Source organism: Acipenser ruthenus, chromosome 7 (assembly GCF_902713425.1).
Source record: "Acipenser ruthenus chromosome 7, fAciRut3.2 maternal haplotype, whole genome shotgun sequence".
NCBI lineage: Eukaryota > Metazoa > Chordata > Actinopteri > Acipenseriformes > Acipenseridae > Acipenser > Acipenser ruthenus.
The window spans coordinates 37,487,195-37,507,171 of NC_081195.1; the positions used below are offsets into that span (position 1 = coordinate 37,487,195).

Here is a 19,977-nt window from a genome sequence, read left to right on the forward strand (position 1 = left end):
CAAAACACGCGTCGCAGAACAGCTAGAGGACACTTTGGAGACGAGAGCCTTTGCTCCCAATTCCCTTTCCCTTTTAATCATTTCCAACACATCACTGATCAAGACTGCAATTGTCAGTATTCTCTTAAAATGAGCTTCTCACAGTAGCAACAAGTGACTTCAATTGAAGCTGCTGTTTGTTGGTTAATAAAATCAGCATTCAAATGAAAGCAGTTGAATGATCGCACCAATTATGTCTCCAATATATATTCCAATTCCTTCAAAGGACTTGGATTTGGGAATTGATTTTTAAAAGGAATTGGAAATGGAAAAATAGGAATTGTATCCTTTCTGCCTGGGTAGTAGGGGGCTTTTCTCTCTCCAGAAGCCGTTCTGTGACATTATAAACCTCGGGTTGAGCCAGACACCAAGGTCTTGCACTGTATGAAGAAGGATAGACCAGGTTCTGAATTGAAAAGAGGGCTTTGAATAGGGGTGGGAGGGTATGGAAAGTTTGAATTTACATTTATTGAACTTTGTGCCTCTGGAACTGAAATCCTGTCAGCAGAGCGTGTGCTGGGTTTGCAGGAGGCTGAGCTCCGCCTCTGACATCAGCACACGGAATCATCACTTTGCATGGGCCAGTCTACAGCTACAGTGCCTTGCGAAAGTATTCGGCCCCCTTGAACTTTGCGACATTTTGCCACATTTCAGGCTTCAAACATAAAGATATGAAACTGTAATTTTTTGTGAAGAATCAACAAGAAGTGGGACACAATCATGAAGTGGAACGAAATTTATTGGATATTTCAAACTTTTTTAACAAATAAAAAACTGAAAAATTGGGCGTGCAAAATTATTCAGCCCCCTTAAGTTAATACTTTGTAGCGCCACCTTTTGCTGCGATTACAGCTGTAAGTCGCTTGGGGTATGTCTCTATCAGTTTTGCACATCGAGAGACTGAAATTTTTGCCCATTCCTCCTTGCAAAACAGCTCGAGCTCAGTGAGGTTGGATGGAGAGCATTTGTGAACAGCAGTTTTCAGTTCTTTCCACAGATTCTCGATTGGATTCAGGTCTGGACTTTGACTTGGCCATTCTAACACCTGGATATGTTTATTTGTGAACCATTCCATTGTAGATTTTGCTTTATGTTTTGGATCATTGTCTTGTTGGAAGACAAATCTCCGTCCCAGTCTCGGGTCTTTTGCAGACTCCATCAGGTTTTCTTCCAGAATGGTCCTGTATTTGGCTCCATCCATCTTCCCATCAATTTTAACCATCTTCCCTGTCCCTGCTGAAGAAAAGCAGGCCCAAACCATGATGCTGCCACCACCATGTTTGACAGTGGGGATGGTGTGTTCAGGGTGATGAGCTGTGTTGCTTTTACGCCAAACATAACGTTTTGCATTGTTGCCAAAAAGTTCGATTTTGGTTTCATCTGACCAGAGCACCTTCTTCCACATGTTTGGTGTGTCTCCCAGGTGGCTTGTCAAACTGTAAACGACACTTTTTATGGATATCTTTAAGAAATGGCTTTCTTCTTGCCACTCTTCCATAAAGGCCAGATTTGTGCAGTATACGACTGATTGTTGTCCTATGGACAGAGTCTCCCACCTCAGCTGTAGATCTCTGCAGTTCATCCAGAGTGATCATGGGCCTCTTGGCTGCATCTCTGATCAGTCTTCTCCTTGTATGAGCTGAAAGTTTAGAGGGACGGCCAGGTCTTGGTAGATTTGCAGTGGTCTGATACTCCTTCCATTTCAATATTATCGCTTACACAGTGCTCCTTGGGATGTTTAAAGCTTGGGAAATCTTTTTGTATCCAAATCCGGCTTTAAACTTCTCCACAACAGTATCTCGGACCTGCCTGGTGTGTTCCTTGTTCTTCATGATGCTCTCTGCGCTTTAAACAGACCTCTGAGACTATCACAGTGCAGGTGCATTTATACGGAGACTTGATTACACACAGGTGGATTCTATTTATCATCATTAGTCATTTAGGTCAACATTGGATCATTCAGAGATCCTCACTGAACTTCTGGAGAGAGTTTGCTGCACTGAAAGTAAAGGGGCTGAATAATTTTGCACGCCCAATTTTTCAGTTTTTTATTTGTTAAAAAAGTTTGAAATATCCAATAAATTTCGTTCCACTTCATGATTGTGTCCCACTTGTTGTTGATTCTTCACAAAAAATTACAGTTTCATATCTTTATGTTTGAAGCCTGAAATGTGGCAAAAGGTCGCAAAGTTCAAGGGGGCCGAATACTTTCGCAAGGCACTGTATAAGGCGCTATCCATGTCTGTGTGAGAGAGTGTAGGTATTGTTGTCATCACTAGCCAGGGAACTATTGCATCATCTCTCGCCTTTCCTGAGCACTAAATACACAATATATAAAAAATACATGATGACTATCCTCTGAACTAGACGGAGGATCATAACAGCCGGTTCTTGCCTTTTTAAGGAGGATTTATCGGTAGGTATTACACATCCGTTCATTTAGTGTGTTGATTTCAAAACAAGAAAAGCTGTCCTTCCCTCACCTTTACAATTGAGTACCAATCAATGGCAGTTAACTGCTGCATTAAGTTCCATGCAGTTTCCGGTCTCGGTAGTACGGCAGTAAAAATGCCAGCGCCCCCGAATGATTGGGACACTGAGCTTCCAATCAGCATTTAAAACACTCAATGCTGAATTTAATTGACATTGATATGGTAAAGGTGAGGGAAGGATCGCTTTTTTTGTTTTGAAATCAACACCTTAATTAATAGATTTATTTAATACCTGCCGATAAATACGTCTTAAAGACAATTCTTAGTACGAGTAATACTTTTTTAAACGCCCCTAGTGCACACATTAAAAAAAAAAACATTACCTTCTGATATCGCACTGTGTAGCAGACCAGATGTCGACAAAATGGGCAAGGAGGGTAAAGCACAAAAATGTTTACTTTAAGTCTGGACTACGTCACACTCGGACTGGTGCCCAGAATTAGTTAAAATAATAGTAAAAGCTAAGTTAATTTCAAATTGGACTTGGTTATCGGGGAAAGACAGCTTTTCTTGTTTTGAAATCAGCACGTTAATAAATGGACTTTTAATACAATTCCAAGTGTCAACACCCCCTACTGACAGCTGCCATACACAGGGGATTGAACCCATGTCTTTACCTCTGTCTTGCAGTGGATTTGGTTCCCAGTCTCCTGAGCGCTCCGAGGTGGACACAGCCTTCACGAAGAGCAGAGCAAAGGCCTTGTACGGTAGGTGTGAACAGCACCACAGCTGAGATAATAATAAAAGCATGCTCACCTCATACATGTATTTCTGCAGCACTGTCACCAAGCCACTTGCGAAGCAGTTTTGTCATTGACTGGTGTACAGCAAACATCCTGTTTCATGTTAAAATGAGGGTCTTGTTTTGAACCAGAATAGATTCAATTGCTGTGCGTGTTGTTTTTACCAGGCTTTCACATTGAAAGCAGCTGTTGTATCTGTGTTATGGAAAGTCTTGTTCTTGATGTTATTTGAAGAATGATGCTCTGTTTTGCCTGTAATGAATGTGTAAAAAGGTGCCTGGTTTTGGAAAATAAGATTCACAGGATGATGTGAAAAGATAAATGTTCCTGAACTGAAACGTTTTCCACAAGGAACTCCAAACAGTTTTACAGCGTGCAACTGTAATATACCTTTTAGTATACTCGAATTCCAAACGGCATTGAATTTATATATCCCCTTAAAGTACGTTGTAATTATTCATCTATTGCTGTCATTTCATATGAGTCACATTTTCATATAAAAGATGCACATGTTATGGTAAGCTTGTATTTGATTTTTTTAATGGTGTTTGATTCACAGCTATTACTGAACAAAGCTCTTATTGCTCCTTTTAAGATAGTTCATTGCAAGTTCACTTTCCACTTCCAGAGGTCACATTTTAAAGCACAAGGGACACGTGTGTCCCTCAAATAAAAATGATGCCAACGTTCTTATTTTTGCAACGAGGTGCATGAAACAGTTTAAAATGTACAGACAGCTTGGATCTGGTCGTTGTCTGTTTCCTTCTCATGGTACTTGAGTCGCTTTCAAATGTATTTTAAGAAGAAACCGTTTGAACAAGAAGCGCTCAATTCATTGTGTATCTTTAAGGTGTTAGGTAGCACAGAGATGTTAAAAACACGCGAGTCATGGAATAGCAATGCTCTGTGCTGTAGGAGGAGAGCCGAAGTGCGGGCCTTCTGGGAGTTGGAGTTCTTTAGGAACTCTCAGAAGTCAGTCCTCGGTAACCAGTCGCTGCTCTTGTGGGAGTTGGAGTTCTTTAGGAACTCTCAGAAGTCAGTCCTCGGTAACCAGTCGCTGCTCTTGTGGGAGTTGGAGTTCTTTTGGAACTCTCAGAAGTCAGTCCTCGGTAACCAGTCTCTGCTCTTGTGGGAGTTGGAGTTCTTTTGGAACTCTCAGAAGTCAGTCCTCGGTAACCAGTCGCTGCTCTTCGTTGGCTCGTGTTTTCAGCGTTCATGTAACCTTCATGGGACCTCTTGAATTGGAACACAGAGCCGCAGCAGTAACGTATCTTCAAGCAGTGATCAGAACATTTAGTGATAACTTGGAACAAATACCAGTAAAATAAAAACAAATTTAAAGTCAAGTACAAGTTTACCATAATGTGTGGGTATTTGCTAATGGACTTGGATAATTCAGGTTCCACTGTAGATTTTGTATTCAAACTGGATTTAAAATGGATGCCAAACTATTATTATTATTATTATTATTATTATTATAATAATAATAATAATAATAATAATAATAATAATATATTTTACATTTAGGTAAACAAAATAAGTACTAATTGTGTAGTCTGCATCTTATGATTCTAAACCGAATCATTAAGTCCATTAGGAGTCCTGAAGCAGTACTGTCTGGTATACAGTCATTCAGGAGTGCAGATTCTACTGTTTCACAGGATCCTTTGACCTCATTGTGATGGACGATTGAGAGCTGTCAGAGTGCAGACCTTTGGTGTGTTTTTTATTAGTTTAACGAATAATAAATCCTGGTAGAACAGACTACTTTGCGCTGCTTGACTGGGAGTTGTTGAAGATGTTTGTTATCTCAGTCTAGCAGACCACACGCGCAGTGTAAGTGAGCGTTCCGGTATGTAACTGCCTCACCCCTGTTTCTCCATTTTAATGACAAGACGGCAGTGTTGTGAGATAACAAAGTATAGAAAACCTCTTTTCTGTGAAGCCAGTCTTTGCAAAGGATTTATGCTTGCCATAGAAATGCCAGGGCACAGGATACTGTCTCCTGCAGAAACACACTTACTGTATTTTCTTATTGTACGCTGTAATGATGAAGGCTTAACACACACAAAAATAAAAGACTTGCTCACATTGCACAGCACTACAAGAATATAAAGCCTGACATTTTAACCCTATAATTCCCATTTCTGTGTCACATCTCATCCAATGCTTAGCCACCCTTCTGTATTTTTATTTTTTAAAACCAGCCTCACAAGACAGAATTTTTCATATGCAGTTCATTGTGTTGCCAGACAGGACAAATAACAAAGTGTTTTGTTACATAAGCCTAGTTACATAAATCAAGTAGCTTTTCCCATTTCAAAAAATGCTTGGGCATTACAGGGTTCAACTCTGGCCACTGTTTAATCATTAGAAGAATAGGTGACTTTTTCTATTATGAGGAGGTTTCGTCAAGCTTCTTTCATACCTTGACAAACGAGAATAAAAGAAAACCGCACACAACCTCCGTCCTTCGTCTAAACGAGCTTCACAAGAGACTGACAGCCTTGGAGCAGAGCTTGCTGAGCGAAATGTCATTTTTAATAAAGGCACAAACTTAGGAGAGGGTGGATCACGATTGAATGAAGCTTTCATTTGATGTATACCTTGTGTTTGACATTTCAGACGCTCAGAAAAGCAGATCAAAGCAAGGGGTTACTATATTTAGCTCCTTTTTACTGAAACATGGTACATTTTAAATCCAAAAGTAATATTTTTTTACTTTCTTTTTTCAAAATATTAAATGTACCTTTTTATAGCCTGAAATCAGCTATCCTATTAGTGCTACACAAACAGATTATTTGATTATACAGATCGAGCTTTCCACAGAAATCAGGCACTGAGAAGTGACCCTCACCTCCTCAGCGCCTGATTTCTGCAGAGAGCTCCGTCCAAATAATCTGTTTGTGCAACTCTGCATCCTAATAGATACAAGTATGGGGAAAATCATGATACAATTACCTTGCAAATTTCCCATGGTAAACTTTGCTGATAACTGGGTCCGTGCTGAGAAAATGCAGGTAACTTCCTCTATGTTAATTCAGATACAAGACGTGGGGGCTGTGATGTGCATTTCCATACACCAGCATGTTAAAATGGGATAGTAACATTGATGCAAGACCACATCATAGCATAGTAAATAGATTTTTTGATAGCTTTTTCAGTTTTGTCTTTCACGTCCCCTCTTTTTCTGAAATAGTCCCATTTGAATACAAGTCCCTGTGTGTTTTATCTTGTGTATAAGTGCACCCCCTGTACAGACGTGAATGCACCAATCCGCACAGTGATACAGATCTCTGTACCTCCCATCCACCCCGTTACTCTAACTTTGGAGAGGTGAAATGCTGGATTGATCACTTTCTTGTGAACCCCAACACTGCTGTGTGATTCGAGTCGAGGTGATTGACATGCAGTCACCTGGATTGTGAGGAGTCCACACATACACGCACGCACGCACGCACACACACACACACACACACACACACACACACACACACACACAAACCCACTGACCTCTGTTGTGCCAAGGCCTTCATAATGCAAAGCTGTTGAAATCCAATCGGTCTATTTTATTTCTTCTATTCAGTATATTAATAATAATGATGATAATAACGGTCTTATTAACAGGCTCAGGGGGTGCCCGCTCAGTGATGACGTGTTGTTATATTTTTGGAGCAGAAAGGCTCTTGTGCTCTTCCTCCCTGCCTGACTGCATTGTTCCTCCGCTGATGGGTTTACAGTGTGTGGGAAGCTTGCAGAAGCTGGACAGTGTCCTTGAGAGCCTGTGACGCGCTGAGTGTTTGTGCGATTTTGTTTTCCATCGAGATACTTAGTTGACTTTCATTTTCTTCAGTCTGGTTGCCAGAAGTCAGAGCAAATGCACAGGGTTACTAGGAAACCATGCCAAAGTTTTGTGGCTCTAACATTTGAAGGGACTGTCGTATTAAGTTTATACCGGACAGAGGGTTTAATAGTTAGTTTTTTTCCCACCAGTAAGCTATACATGTGCACAGGGAGCGCTGTCGTCGGATATGATGAACATTACCACTTCAACATTTGCCCCTCTGCCTCAACAGCACACCCTGTTGGAGGCACTTAACAAAATCTTACAGGCCTGTGTACCTCCTTGTCAAAATATGCAGGTGGTGCAGCTCTGCTCCAGGACGGGAGAACATTCCTGTTTTTCAGTTCCATTTCCAGCCATAATTGTTGTGATCGTTCAGCTGCTTAAATCTGAAGCCAATTTAATTGAGTAACAAACCGCAACTAGGATTGAAGTAATTTGTTGCCACTGTGAGAAGCTAATTTTAACAGAACACTGCTAATTGCAATTTTGGTCAATGGTATGTCTGAATTGATTAAAAGGGAATGGGAATTAGGAATTGATTTTAAAAAGGAAATGGAATTGGCACTGTGTTACTCCCCCCCTCTCCTCAGCCTCTTTGTTAGCGCACAGGCATTGCCATTTCTCAAAGGCGCGTGTCCTGTACTCTGCTATGCCCATTGCACTTCTCTCGTTTCCCTTCCTTCACTCAGGGACGGACGGGCTGTACTTCTTCAGATCATCGTCCAAACATAGAAAGAAAGGTAGAAAGGAACACATGGTGGTTTGTTTGGTGATTTTGTGGTGCCTAGTCTAGCTGTTCAAAATATCCTGCAAAACCAAAACTACCGTTTCAGTAATCCTTTTCCTTCATAGTGACGCCCAGTGCAGCCATCCTGCTATGAAGTACAGCTAAATATAATATCCATCATATCTTTAATACTATCAGTACTAATCAGATATTTTTTACATATCTGATCTCTAACTTCGTTCTGTAAAACAAGTGATGTGTGCAAGTAAGGTTAGCCATAAATTGCATACAGCATAATATATATAGTAAATTATATTGGTGAAGTCTTTTAATGTCAGCTAATTTGCAGTCCAAGTAAAACTTGCTTAGCAACTTGTTGTCCCATGCCTGCATTCGCCGCTGCACAATTGTAGAAAAGAATGAATGTTTTTGGTTTTGCAGCATTAGTAGATTGCCTTTTCGTTTGCTGTGTTGCCAGGCTTGTTAAAGTGATGGTCTTTCTGGATGTGTGTTGCGTCCAAGCGCTCGCAGTGAACAAAAGCACTTGTAACATTCAGCAATTGCCAAAGAAATCAGCGGCATGTGATTTGATTTCAACAAAGAGCAGTGCTGGTGGTAAGTACTGAGAGCATTGCAACAAACAGCAGTGCTGGTGCCAAGTACTGAGAGCATTGCAACAAAGAGCAGTGCTGGTGCCAAGTACTGAGAGCATTGCAACAAAGAGCAGTGCTGGTGCCAAGTACTGAGAGCATTGCAACAGAGCAGTGCTGGTGCCAAGTACTGAGAGCATTGCAACATAGCAGTGCTGGTGCCAAGTACTGAGAGCATTGCAACAAAGAGCAGTGCTGGTGCCAAGTACTGAGAGCATTGCAACATAGCAGTGCTGGTGGCAAGTACTGAGAGCATTGCAACAGAGCAGTGCTGGTGGCAAGTACTGAGAGCATTGCAACAGAGCAGTGCTGGTGGTAAGTACTGAGAGCATTGCAACAGAGCAGTGCTGGTGGCAAGTACTGAGAGCATTGCAACAGAGCAGTGCTGGTGGTAAGTACTGAGAGCATTGCAACAGAGCAGTGCTGGTGGTAAGTACTGAGAGCCTACAGCTGGTGCCGTTTTGCTGTACAATTCTGGATGGATTGCAGTTGGTGTGCTTTTGTTTTCCGGTCCTGCTGCTTAATTCTCTGTACTGATAGGTGAAATAAGTCCTGGAACCTGCTCCTTAAAGGGGAAGTCTCATTCAAACTATTAACTGTTACTGGCATACTTGTTTGTTTTAGAATATGCGTCTTTAACCGATACCCAAGCTTCATCAGCTGCAAAAACAAGCCATGTCATTTCAATAGCTAAACCAAGCAGGGTGACTTGAGTATCATGAGGCGGAAACTGACAGTTTGGACGACCAGATCCAATCTGTCAGTACGTTTTAAACCCTGTTTCGTGCACCTCATTGCAAACAAGAAGAAAGTTAGCATCATTTTTTTCCCTTGTATATTAAAGGGTTAAAGCATGTTTCCAAAACACATGTGCTATTGTATGACTTTATTCCAGCTTTATCTGGTAGAGCCACACGCAGCTATGGCCAAAAGTTTAACATCACCCTCTAGAATTAACTAATTTTGCTTCATAAATAAATCGAATAAAACCTGCTGAATAATGTTACGTTAACATATTGAATTCCACACCGCTTTGTAATTTTCCATATACTTAACCAAAAACTGACATTTTGAAATCTGACATGAAATACTGTACTACTGTTAAGGCTTCCGGTAGACTTCTGCAATATCTTTTTGTAGTTTCTTTGATTACATGATGTTAAATCAAATATTTAAATGCTGTTCATATAGTTATTTTAATTGTCTCAATCCTAAAATTTCCAACTGCATCATTTAAAAACAAGAAGCATGTTTTCCCTTGAACCAGCACAGCCAAGCAATCGTTCACGCTGTGCTCTCTTCACCCTGGATCTGACTCTCTCTGTCTGTTTTCCACAGAGCAAAGGAAGAACTATGCGAGGAACAGCCTTTCCAGCATGTCAGAGACCTCGCAGTACCGGGTTGAGGTAAGGATGCCCTCTTCAGTTCTGCAGCAGCATCATGACCACTATCAGTCAAGGTTTTTAATCTCCTTTCCGTTTCCCAAGCGTTTAAACTCTACATGTAGTATTATACTATACACTTTCAACTATGTAAAACACTAAGACTAGTACTTGTATTTCCCATTGCATAGCAGTTTTATCCATTCCTGGTTTTACTCGGTGTAACAAGACACACCTGAGCTTGTTGCCTATTCCCTGTGTCTAATCAAGCTCCTATTAAAACCTGGAATGGGTGAAACTGCTACGCAACAGGAGTCTTGTTTCCCCCCCCCTTCGTGACTGAATGTTGTTCTCTTCTTGGCTGCGAGCAGCACTTGACCACCTTTGTGATGGACCGCAAGGAGGCCATGGTGACCATGGAGGACGGGCTCCGGAAGCTGAAGCTGCTGGACGCCAAGGGGAAGGTGTGGACCCAGGACATGCTGCTGCAGGTGGACGATAAGGCAGTCTGCCTCATCGACGTGGAGACCACGGTGAGCCCGCCTCTGCATCTCCTGCACTGCAGGGCTAGCAATGAGACTCCCATTGCATAGCGGTGTGATCCACCAATCGCCACTGAAGGATTCATATTCCAAGTATAAAGGCGTCACCCCGTCCCTAGGACACAATTCTGAATTAAAAAAACAAAAATGTTTTGTTGAATGGTAGCTCATGAGTACAATCTTCTGTTTTTATACTACATAGTGTCTAGGGTGTCTCCTGAAAGAACAGAAATTAGCTTGCACAGTTTGAGCAGATTTGCGGTCCTCTCGTTCAAACTGCACGACATGACACCCATTATAACAATGAGATACCCTACACACCACGTTGTAACTTACAGTACAGTATATGTAAGCACAGGGCTGGCAGTAAGGCTCCTGTTGCATAGCAGTTTGATCCACTCCTGGCTTCACTATGAGTTTCATTAGACACACCTGAGCTACATACACACTGTGGCTAATCAAGCTTGTAGTAAAACCTACAGAATAGCTTTGTGTCCTGAAGAAAGACTTTCCTGGAGACCTCATTCTGGAGCTCAGTGTATACTCAATACAAGCAGGGGAAAGATAAGATTAAAAAAAGGAAGTCTGTGGTATGGTAGTTTTCCAAATTTAGTAAAAGAAAATTAGTCTCATTCTTTTACTGTCTTTTTTGAAAACATTTTTTTTTTATATACTGTAACCAAGTGTTGCTGATGGCGCTGTGTTGTTGGTTTGCAGAACGAGCTGGAGCACTTTCCCCTGAGCACGATCCAGCACTGTCAGTCTGTGATGAACGCCTGCAGCTACGACTCCATCTTAGCGCTGGTGTGTAAAGAACCGGGCCAGGCCAAGCCAGACCTGCACCTCTTCCAGTGCGACGAGATCAAGGTGGGTTGCACCCGCAGCCTGTGAAACATGTACAGCCCTCTCACATCCTTTACCCGCCTGTGCATTCTTATTGATCAGATCCAGGCTCACAAGCCCTGCCCGTCTCCATAAACCAGCTGCCTTAAACAAGCATTTCTGCAGCTGTCTGCAGCAGTGAGGGATCAACATTGAAGACACTGAAAAAGACATCCAGTCGTCAAATCTAATGCATTTATTTTAGTAGATCTCACACTCCAGAATATCAATGACAAAGCATTCAAATGTTTAAACCACAACAGATTTTATATAAACAGTTTAAGTAGGTTGTATCAGGTCTGTTTTTTATTTAGATTTAATGACTTGCAACGTATGTTTCTAAGTGTTCGGTGGCTAGCTCTGATCAAGTTGAGAGTGTTCTTTCTCTTGCACTCTTTGTATGCCTGATACAGCAAAGGGAGTGTGAGAAATACGCGCTCACATATAAACTTACATTCACTAAAGTGCAGCTCAGAAAGCGAGCCAAACTGGAACTTTCTCGTTCAGGTTTTCTTAGGGGTTTTGTGTAGAAATATGTTTTGAAAGCCATGTAGGTCACTACACCTTGTAAATCTGGTGCTGTGGTGTGTTTGAGCATGTGGGTGTTAATCAAAGTCCAGTAAGCTTAAACCATAGCATGCATTGTTCAGGATTAACTAGTAGCGATGCCTGCTGTTACAACAACAGGAGTTACACGTCCACTCAAGTGGAGCGCTGGAGATTGCGTTCACATCGCATGCTCAGTTAAAGCACACGTCGGCTCCTTGGTAAATGTTGGCTTAATGTCAGTTATCTGGGATGTGGCCCTGGACTTCCTAAAACACTGATTTCTTTGGAAAGAAAACTTTGTAACCTATTGTTGGTTTGTTTTTTTCACACATTTTAAATAACTATATTGAACAGCTAAGTGGAGGTGTGTTGAAATACATCTGACGTCAGTATTAGCCAATCAGTTATGGGAATGCGAAAGCAAATACAATGTGTAAAAAAATCTGGAAACCGTGATGTAAATGTCCTGAAGGCATTTAGATCAGGAATTTCAAGACCCAGGGCACATAACTCGCACATTGTGGACATGTTATGAGTTTCTTTATTAATATAAAACAGGGATGTGAATAAGACACCTATTGCATAGCAGTTTAACCCATTCCAGGTTTGTTTGACTTGGGCCAAGATAAATACAATCTTTGACAGCGCTGGGTGATATTATTCAGTCACACACTATTTAAAAAAAAAAAAAAAAGAATTCAAAGTCAGTATTGTTGATATTCATAAATCATCCCCACGCATGTTTCAAAGAAGCCAACATCTAGAACAATTTTGGGAATATCAAACTGTATTTTATTCATAAAAACACAATAAAATGAAATAACTCCATGTCAGCACTGGTCTCTGCAGCTCCTCTGTCTCTTACGACAGGATTTCCAGCCTTCCTGTCCTTCTTGCAAGGCTTTAATTATGTGCATTTGGCTGTCTTTAAAAAGCTTTCTAGTTTAGCACAGTCTACAACGTGGCCTGATTTATATTAAATCCCACTGGGAAAGAAACTAATGAATTATCATCTGACATTGAGCACAAGCTCAAAGCCTGACTTGAGATCCAGTTTTTATTCCAGTCGCTCATCCATTTCCAGGTAGTTAACATTACCCTGTTCTAGTTACATTACAGCCCTTATAAAAGTTTACTGTGGTTTTTTTTGTACAGTATTTCATATATATATATATATATATATATATATATATATATATATATATATATATATATATATGAAAATTCAATTATTCTTTTTAGAGATTGTTTAAATAAAATGGGTACCCTTCAGAAATAGAAAATTTCATTTAATTTGCTTCATGGTGTATAAGTTGAAACCTATATGGGAAATATAACTTTTCAGTGGCAGTTATTATATAATGACATGGATTATGCTGAGGAAAATACTTTTTTTCTTTTCTCAAATGAATGATGCTGGACATCCAACTGAACTGCATTGTAACTGGGCCGATTCGTACGCTGTGTAAAGGATTAAATCCAAGGGTTTGTGGCTTGTTTTTGCCCACACAGTGATGCCTGTATTCACCTAGAAGTGTAGCCTAGACTGTTGGTGCAGGTTTTTAAATACATGACGCGGTACAGCAATTAAAAAGAAAACGTAATACATTAATGACACGTTGCTCCTTGCAGGCGAACCTGATCCAGTCAGATATCGAAAGCGCGATCAGTGACAACAAAGGAGGCAAGCAGAAGAAAAGGCCGGACACACTCAGGTACTGCCTGCTCTTGTCTGTTACTGCGGGTGATCAGTCCCAGCACTGCAATTATCAGAGACTGCTTTCTAAAAGATTTCTGAGGGGAGGGAAACACAGGTACTGCCCTTGAGGAGTGATTTAATAAGGGTTTAAACACTGCCCAATTAATTATATCACAGAGGGGTGTTCAAAACTCTTGACCCTTGAACCTTGCTCCTGGACCTCTCTCCATTAACTGGCATGCTGGGTAATGCTGGTACAAACTATATATGTTGTACATTTAACACAATAAACCTTTTTTTTTTTTTCTTCATCTGGCAACAATTATTGTAATTATTCCCATCTGCAAATTAAAAATCGGAAGTACAAAATACAAAGCTAAGAATCCAAATATTTGATAACAGAAGAAATTGAGGTTATATTGCTAGTGCTAGTAAGAGCAAGAGTATGGATTGGTAACCAAGGTTATAAATCAACAATGGTTTTAATAACAACAGTAATCATAATGGTAATAAAATATTTTTAGATTCTACAAGGATGTGTGCTGTTTCGCAATGTTAATGATGTTATGAATGAATCAGCTCCCCCTATGGGTCACAATGGGAGTTGTGAATGTCAAGCACAGTACATTCTAAATTCCAATGCTCTCTCTCTCTCTCTCTCTCTCTCTCTCTCTCTCTCTCTCTCTCTCTCTCTCTCTCTCTCTCTCTCTCTCTCTCTCTCTCTGTGTGACCTGTTCTCCAGTGCTGTAGTTTAGTCTCCTAGTGATGTTACACCACATACTGTACAACTGTAACCACCAATATTAATGTAAGATCATAAGGAAGCAACTTTTTTTTTTTTAAATACTGAGCTATCAGAGTTAAGTCAGGTCGACTAAGGTTTTGATTAGATTGGGGATGGAAATAAGACTACGAGCTTGATTAGCCACAGTGTACAGGTAACAAGCTCAAATGTGTCTTATTAAACTTGTAGTGAAACCAGCAATGGATCAGACTGCTCTGCAATGAGAGTCTTATTTCCAATCCTGGACCTAAATGTTAAATCCACATTTCCGAGATAGTACTGCAGTCTATCTTCAACACTCCCCTGTTTGTTTTGCCTTCCCAGGATGATTTTGAAGAGCAGCAACGCCATCCCTCCGCCCCCCTCCGCCCCGGCCCCGTTCCCCCCTGCCACTGTCACTCAGGTGGATGTGAAGAGCAGGGTGGCAGCCTGGTCAGCCTGGGCAGCTTCTGAGAACCAAGACTGTGAGTGAAGTGCAGAGCAAACCAACCAACCAGAGACTTCACACACTGCAGAGCAAACCAACCAACCAGACACTTCACACACTGCAGAGAAAACCAACCAACCAGAGACTTCACACACTGCAGAGCAAACCAACCAACCAGACACTTCACACACTGCAGAGCAAACCAACCAACCAGACACTTCACACACTGCAGAGCAAACCAACCAACCAGACACTTCACACACTGCAGAGCAAACCAACCAGCCAGACACTTCACACACTGCAGAGCAAACAAACCAGACACTTCACACACTGCAGAGCAAACTAACCAACTAGACACTTCACACACTGCAGAGCAAACAAACCAACCAGACACTTCACACACTGCAGAGCAAACCAACCAACCAGACACTTCACACACTGCAGAGCAAACCAACCAGCCAGACACTTCACACACTGCAGAGCAAACCAACCAGCCAGACACTTCACACACTGCAGAGCAAACCAACCAACCAGACACTTCACACACTGCAGAGCAAACCAACCAACCAGACACTTCACACACTGCAGAGCAAACCAACCAGACACTTCACACACTGCAGAGCAAACCAACCAACCAGACACTTCACACACTGCAGAGCAAACAAACCAGACACTTCACACACTGCAGAGCAAACCAACCAGACACTTCACACACTGCAGAGCAAACCAACCAACCAGACACTTCACACACTGCAGAGCAAACCAACCAGCCAGACACTTCACACACTGCAGAGCAAACCAACCAACCAGACACTTCACACACTGCAGAGCAAACCAACCAACTAGACACTTCACACACTGCAGAGCAAACCAGCCAGACACTTCACACACTGCAGAGCAAACCAACCAGCCAGACACTTCACACACTGCAGAGCAAACCAACCAGACACTTCACACACTGCAGAGCAAACCAACCAACCAGACACTTCACACACTGCAGAGCAAACAAACCAACCAGACACTTCACACACTGCAGAGCAAACCAACCAGCCAGACACTTCACACACTGCAGAGCAAACCAACCAACCAGACACTTCACACACTGCAGAGCAAACCAACCAGACACTTCACACACTGCAGAGCAAACCAACCAACCAAACACTTCACACACTGCAGAGCAAACCAACCAACCAGACACTTCACACACTGCAGAGCAAACCAACCAACCAGACACTTCACACACTGCAGAGCAAACCAACCAACCAGACACTTCACACACTGCAGAGCAAACCAACCAACCAGACACTTCACACACTGCAGAGCAAACCAACCAGACACTTCACACACTGCAGAGCAAACAAACCAACCAGACACTTCACACACTGCAGAGCAAACCAACCAACCAGACACTTCACACACTGCAGAGCAAACCAACCAACCAGACACTTCACACACTGCAGAGCAAACCAACCAGCCAGACACTTCACACACTGCAGAGCAAACCAACCAACCAGACACTTCACACACTGCAGAGCAAACCAACCAGCCAGACACTTCACACACTGCAGAGCAAACCAACCAGCCAGACACTTCACACACTGCAGAGCAAACCAACCAACCAGACACTTCACACACTGCAGAGCAAACCAACCAGACACTTCACACACTGCAGAGCAAACCAACCAGACACTTCACACACTGCAGAGCAAACCAACCAACCAGACACTTCACACACTGCAGAGCAAACAAACCAACCAGACACTTCACACACTGCAGAGCAAACCAACCAGCCAGACACTTCACACACTGCAGAGCAAACCAACCAACCAGACACTTCACACACTGCAGAGCAAACCAACCATAGACTTCACACACTGCAGAGCAAACCAACCAACCAGACACTTCACACACTGCAGAGCAAACCAACCAACCAGACACTTCACACACTGCAGAGCAAACCAACCAACCAGACACTTCACACACTGCAGAGCAAACCAACCAGCCAGACACTTCACACACTGCAGAGCAAACCAACCAACCAGACACTTCACACACTGCAGAGCAAACCAACCAGCCAGACACTTCACACACTGCAGAGCAAACCAACCAGACACTTCACACACTGCAGAGCAAACCAACCAACCAGACACTTCACACACTGCAGAGCAAACAAACCAACCAGACACTTCACACACTGCAGAGCAAACCAACCAGCCAGACACTTCACACACTGCAGAGCAAACCAACCAACCAGACACTTCACACACTGCAGAGCAAACCAACCAACCAGACACTTCACACACTGCAGAACAAACCAACCAGACACTTCACACACTGCAGAGCAAACAAACCAACCAGACACTTCACACACTGCAGAGCAAACCAACCAACCAGACACTTCACACACTGCAGAGCAAACCAACCAACCAGACACTTCACACACTGCAGAGCAAACCAACCAACCAGACACTTCACACACTGCAGAGCAAACCAACCAGCCAGACACTTCACACACTGCAGAGCAAACCAACCAACCAGACACTTCACACACTGCAGAGCAAACCAACCAGCCAGACACTTCACACACTGCAGAGCAAACCAACCAGACACTTCACACACTGCAGAGCAAACCAACCAACCAGACACTTCACACACTGCAGAGCAAACCAACCAACCAGACACTTCACACACTGCAGAGCAAACCAACCAGCCAGACACTTCACACACTGCAGAGCAAACAAACAAAGCTGTTCAAACTGTGAGAACTAATTTCTGTTATATTAGGAGACACTTTACACACTATGTAGTATGACAATAGAAGATTGTACTCATGAGCTACTATTCAACCTAACATATATATATATATATATATATATAATATTCAGAAGTGTCATGTGTCCCATGCCCGGGGTGGGAGGCTGAATGATCTGTGTTTCGTTGCCTCAGATCATTGTGTTCTAAGAGGCTGAATGGTGGTTTGATGTTTCCACGCCCTCTCTTCCATGTCTCTCTCACAGGTGATAAGCAGAGGATGGTTCCGGAACACGAGGAGACCCTGGAGATGATGGGAGCGCGCGTGGACCGTGACGTGGTACGAGACTGCGTGTAACAGGGCAGGGGCTGGGCATGAACCAGCGCCCCAGCGCCCCGCAAGAGACCTTCATGACCTTGTGCTTATAGAGCAGGGGGCAGAGTCTGTAAAGGCAGTGTATCACACGGCACTGTCCGCTACATGCACACAGCTTCTTTACATTAGAGTCAAGGCCGTGGTTTTGAAATCTTAGACTTGTAGAAAACAGTGTGCTTTACTGCAGGGGTTCCCTAACTTTCTTGGCTCAAGGTCCCCCAGTGACATTCGCCATTCCTGACTGAGGAACCCCACCCCAAATTTAGATTTTGATCCCTTTAGTGAGAGAGGTTGTTTCTTCGTACTGGTGGAGGTGCCACTGCTTTCATTAAGCTCAGTGTCATTTCTCAGCCTTTGAGAAACCGCTCCATGTCTGACTGCAAGTGCAGCGTAAACCTGCCTGTGAAGATAAGCAGGAGCTGTGTGGTTTGTTTTATTTATGTCGGGGGAAGAAAATATATCCAGAACTTCTACCGACAATGACATGAATTTATTTTTTGACTGCAAATACAACGTAAACCAGGCCCACGGTTTAGGATCCCCGGCTCGACCAGACTTCTTTTCTGTAAGATTGCTGACAATATGACAGCTTTATTTTGTTATATAAATGTTATCGCTAAAGGTCCTGACAACATTTTGAGGGGCAGGGTCACTCCAGAGAGGTATCGCATACTTCTCCCATTGTGGTGAATCCAGCTGCTCCATATATATGCAGCTATGGCCAAGTGTTTTGCATCACCTAGAATTTTGGGATTGAGACATTTATTAAAAACTATTTATGTAATTCAAAATGATAACGTAACATTATTCAACAGGTTTCATTCTACTTTATGAAGCAAAATTTGTTAATTCTGTAGGGGTATGCAAAACCTTTGGGCCATAGCTGTACACTGAGTGAGAGCCCCATTTAAGCCTGTCCAGTGAGGTGATGGGTTAGGGTTATTGAGTGAAGTGATGTCATGAGATCTTTAAGCCCCTGTCCTGCCCTGCCCCTGTGAGTGAATTACTGAATGAGACTGTCGTGCACAAGAAAGTCAGTTTGATGCATTACGACTAGATGTGTTTTTTATTCGTATATATATATTCTTTTTATTTTGCAGCAAATTTTAAACCATCTTTTGGATGACATTGAGTATTTTGTTACCAAACTTCAGAAATCAGCTGAAGCGTTTTCTGAACTGTCAAAGAGGAAGAGATCCAAGAAAAGTAAACGGAAGGGTCCGGGAGGTAAGACGAGTGATTTAATAAACTAATCTAAACGGTGCAATCTGTGTGCATTCTAGGATTGGCTAAATCAGAGTGATGTCAGTTTTTGCTCAAAAGAGACAACTTCCCAACGTTTTTGTATGTTTAACAAAGGAAAGTGTGTTTGAAAACAGTGGAGGTACTTCTAGGCTTTTGATGCCATGGTAACCACACTCACTTCAGTCTATTTAAATGTATGAATGTGTTTGTGATGTCATTTACTCCATATTTGCTGATGTAACGATCTGCTATTCCTTTCTATTGAAACCTTCAGGCACCGTGGCATTGAGTCTGTGTATTTTCTTTTATTCTTCTGTATTGAACATCACAGTATCTAATTTTATTTCTTCTAAAATGACACGTTTTTAGGTTGTTCATGTTATGTTCATTTTAGTTCATTTTTCTTTCTTGATTGCTTATGTTTGAGAGGTGATTCTGTATTCTTTTATGTAACGCTGTGCCTGTTGCCCCTACATATTTTTATTTTGTTAAATTTTTGGCAAAATATACCAGAAACAAGGTTGGTAGTTTTGCATGCCGGGTTTCTTAAGACTGAATATTTATTTTCTCTATTTGTGATTATACTTCTATCTTTACAAATATATTTGCACACTGTACACGTGCTCTTGTGTGTGTGTATTTGTTTGATTGGTGATCTATTTAATATATATTTGTAAAGCTCCCTACTATCTGCATCACTGTAAGCAACAAGGATGGAAAGCTCTGCCTTAAGAGAACTCCTCAAAGTCTCCTTGTCCATTTCCAGCATTCATTTATTTACACATAACAAGAGAAACTTGATGAGAATCTTGTGATTTGTTTAATGCTCACATAACCTTCAG

General features: G+C 42.1%; 1 protein-coding gene across 11 annotated transcripts in view; it reads left to right on the plus strand.

Annotated features, from left to right (window-relative positions):
* LOC117415482 (epidermal growth factor receptor kinase substrate 8-like) overlaps window positions 1-19,977 on the plus strand; it is a 91,024-nt gene that overhangs the window by 50,603 nt on the left and 20,444 nt on the right. For all 11 annotated transcript variants that reach the window (XM_059026885.1, XM_059026882.1, XM_059026876.1 and 8 more), the window contains 8 exons: window positions 3,162-3,238; window positions 9,837-9,904; window positions 10,252-10,413; window positions 11,140-11,289; window positions 13,486-13,568; window positions 14,661-14,800; window positions 17,781-17,854; window positions 18,991-19,117. In XM_059026885.1, the coding sequence (XP_058882868.1) occupies window positions 3,162-3,238; window positions 9,837-9,904; window positions 10,252-10,413; window positions 11,140-11,289; window positions 13,486-13,568; window positions 14,661-14,800; window positions 17,781-17,854; window positions 18,991-19,117 (881 nt within the window). The remainder of the gene's footprint in view (window positions 1-3,161; window positions 3,239-9,836; window positions 9,905-10,251; window positions 10,414-11,139; window positions 11,290-13,485; window positions 13,569-14,660; window positions 14,801-17,780; window positions 17,855-18,990; window positions 19,118-19,977) is intronic.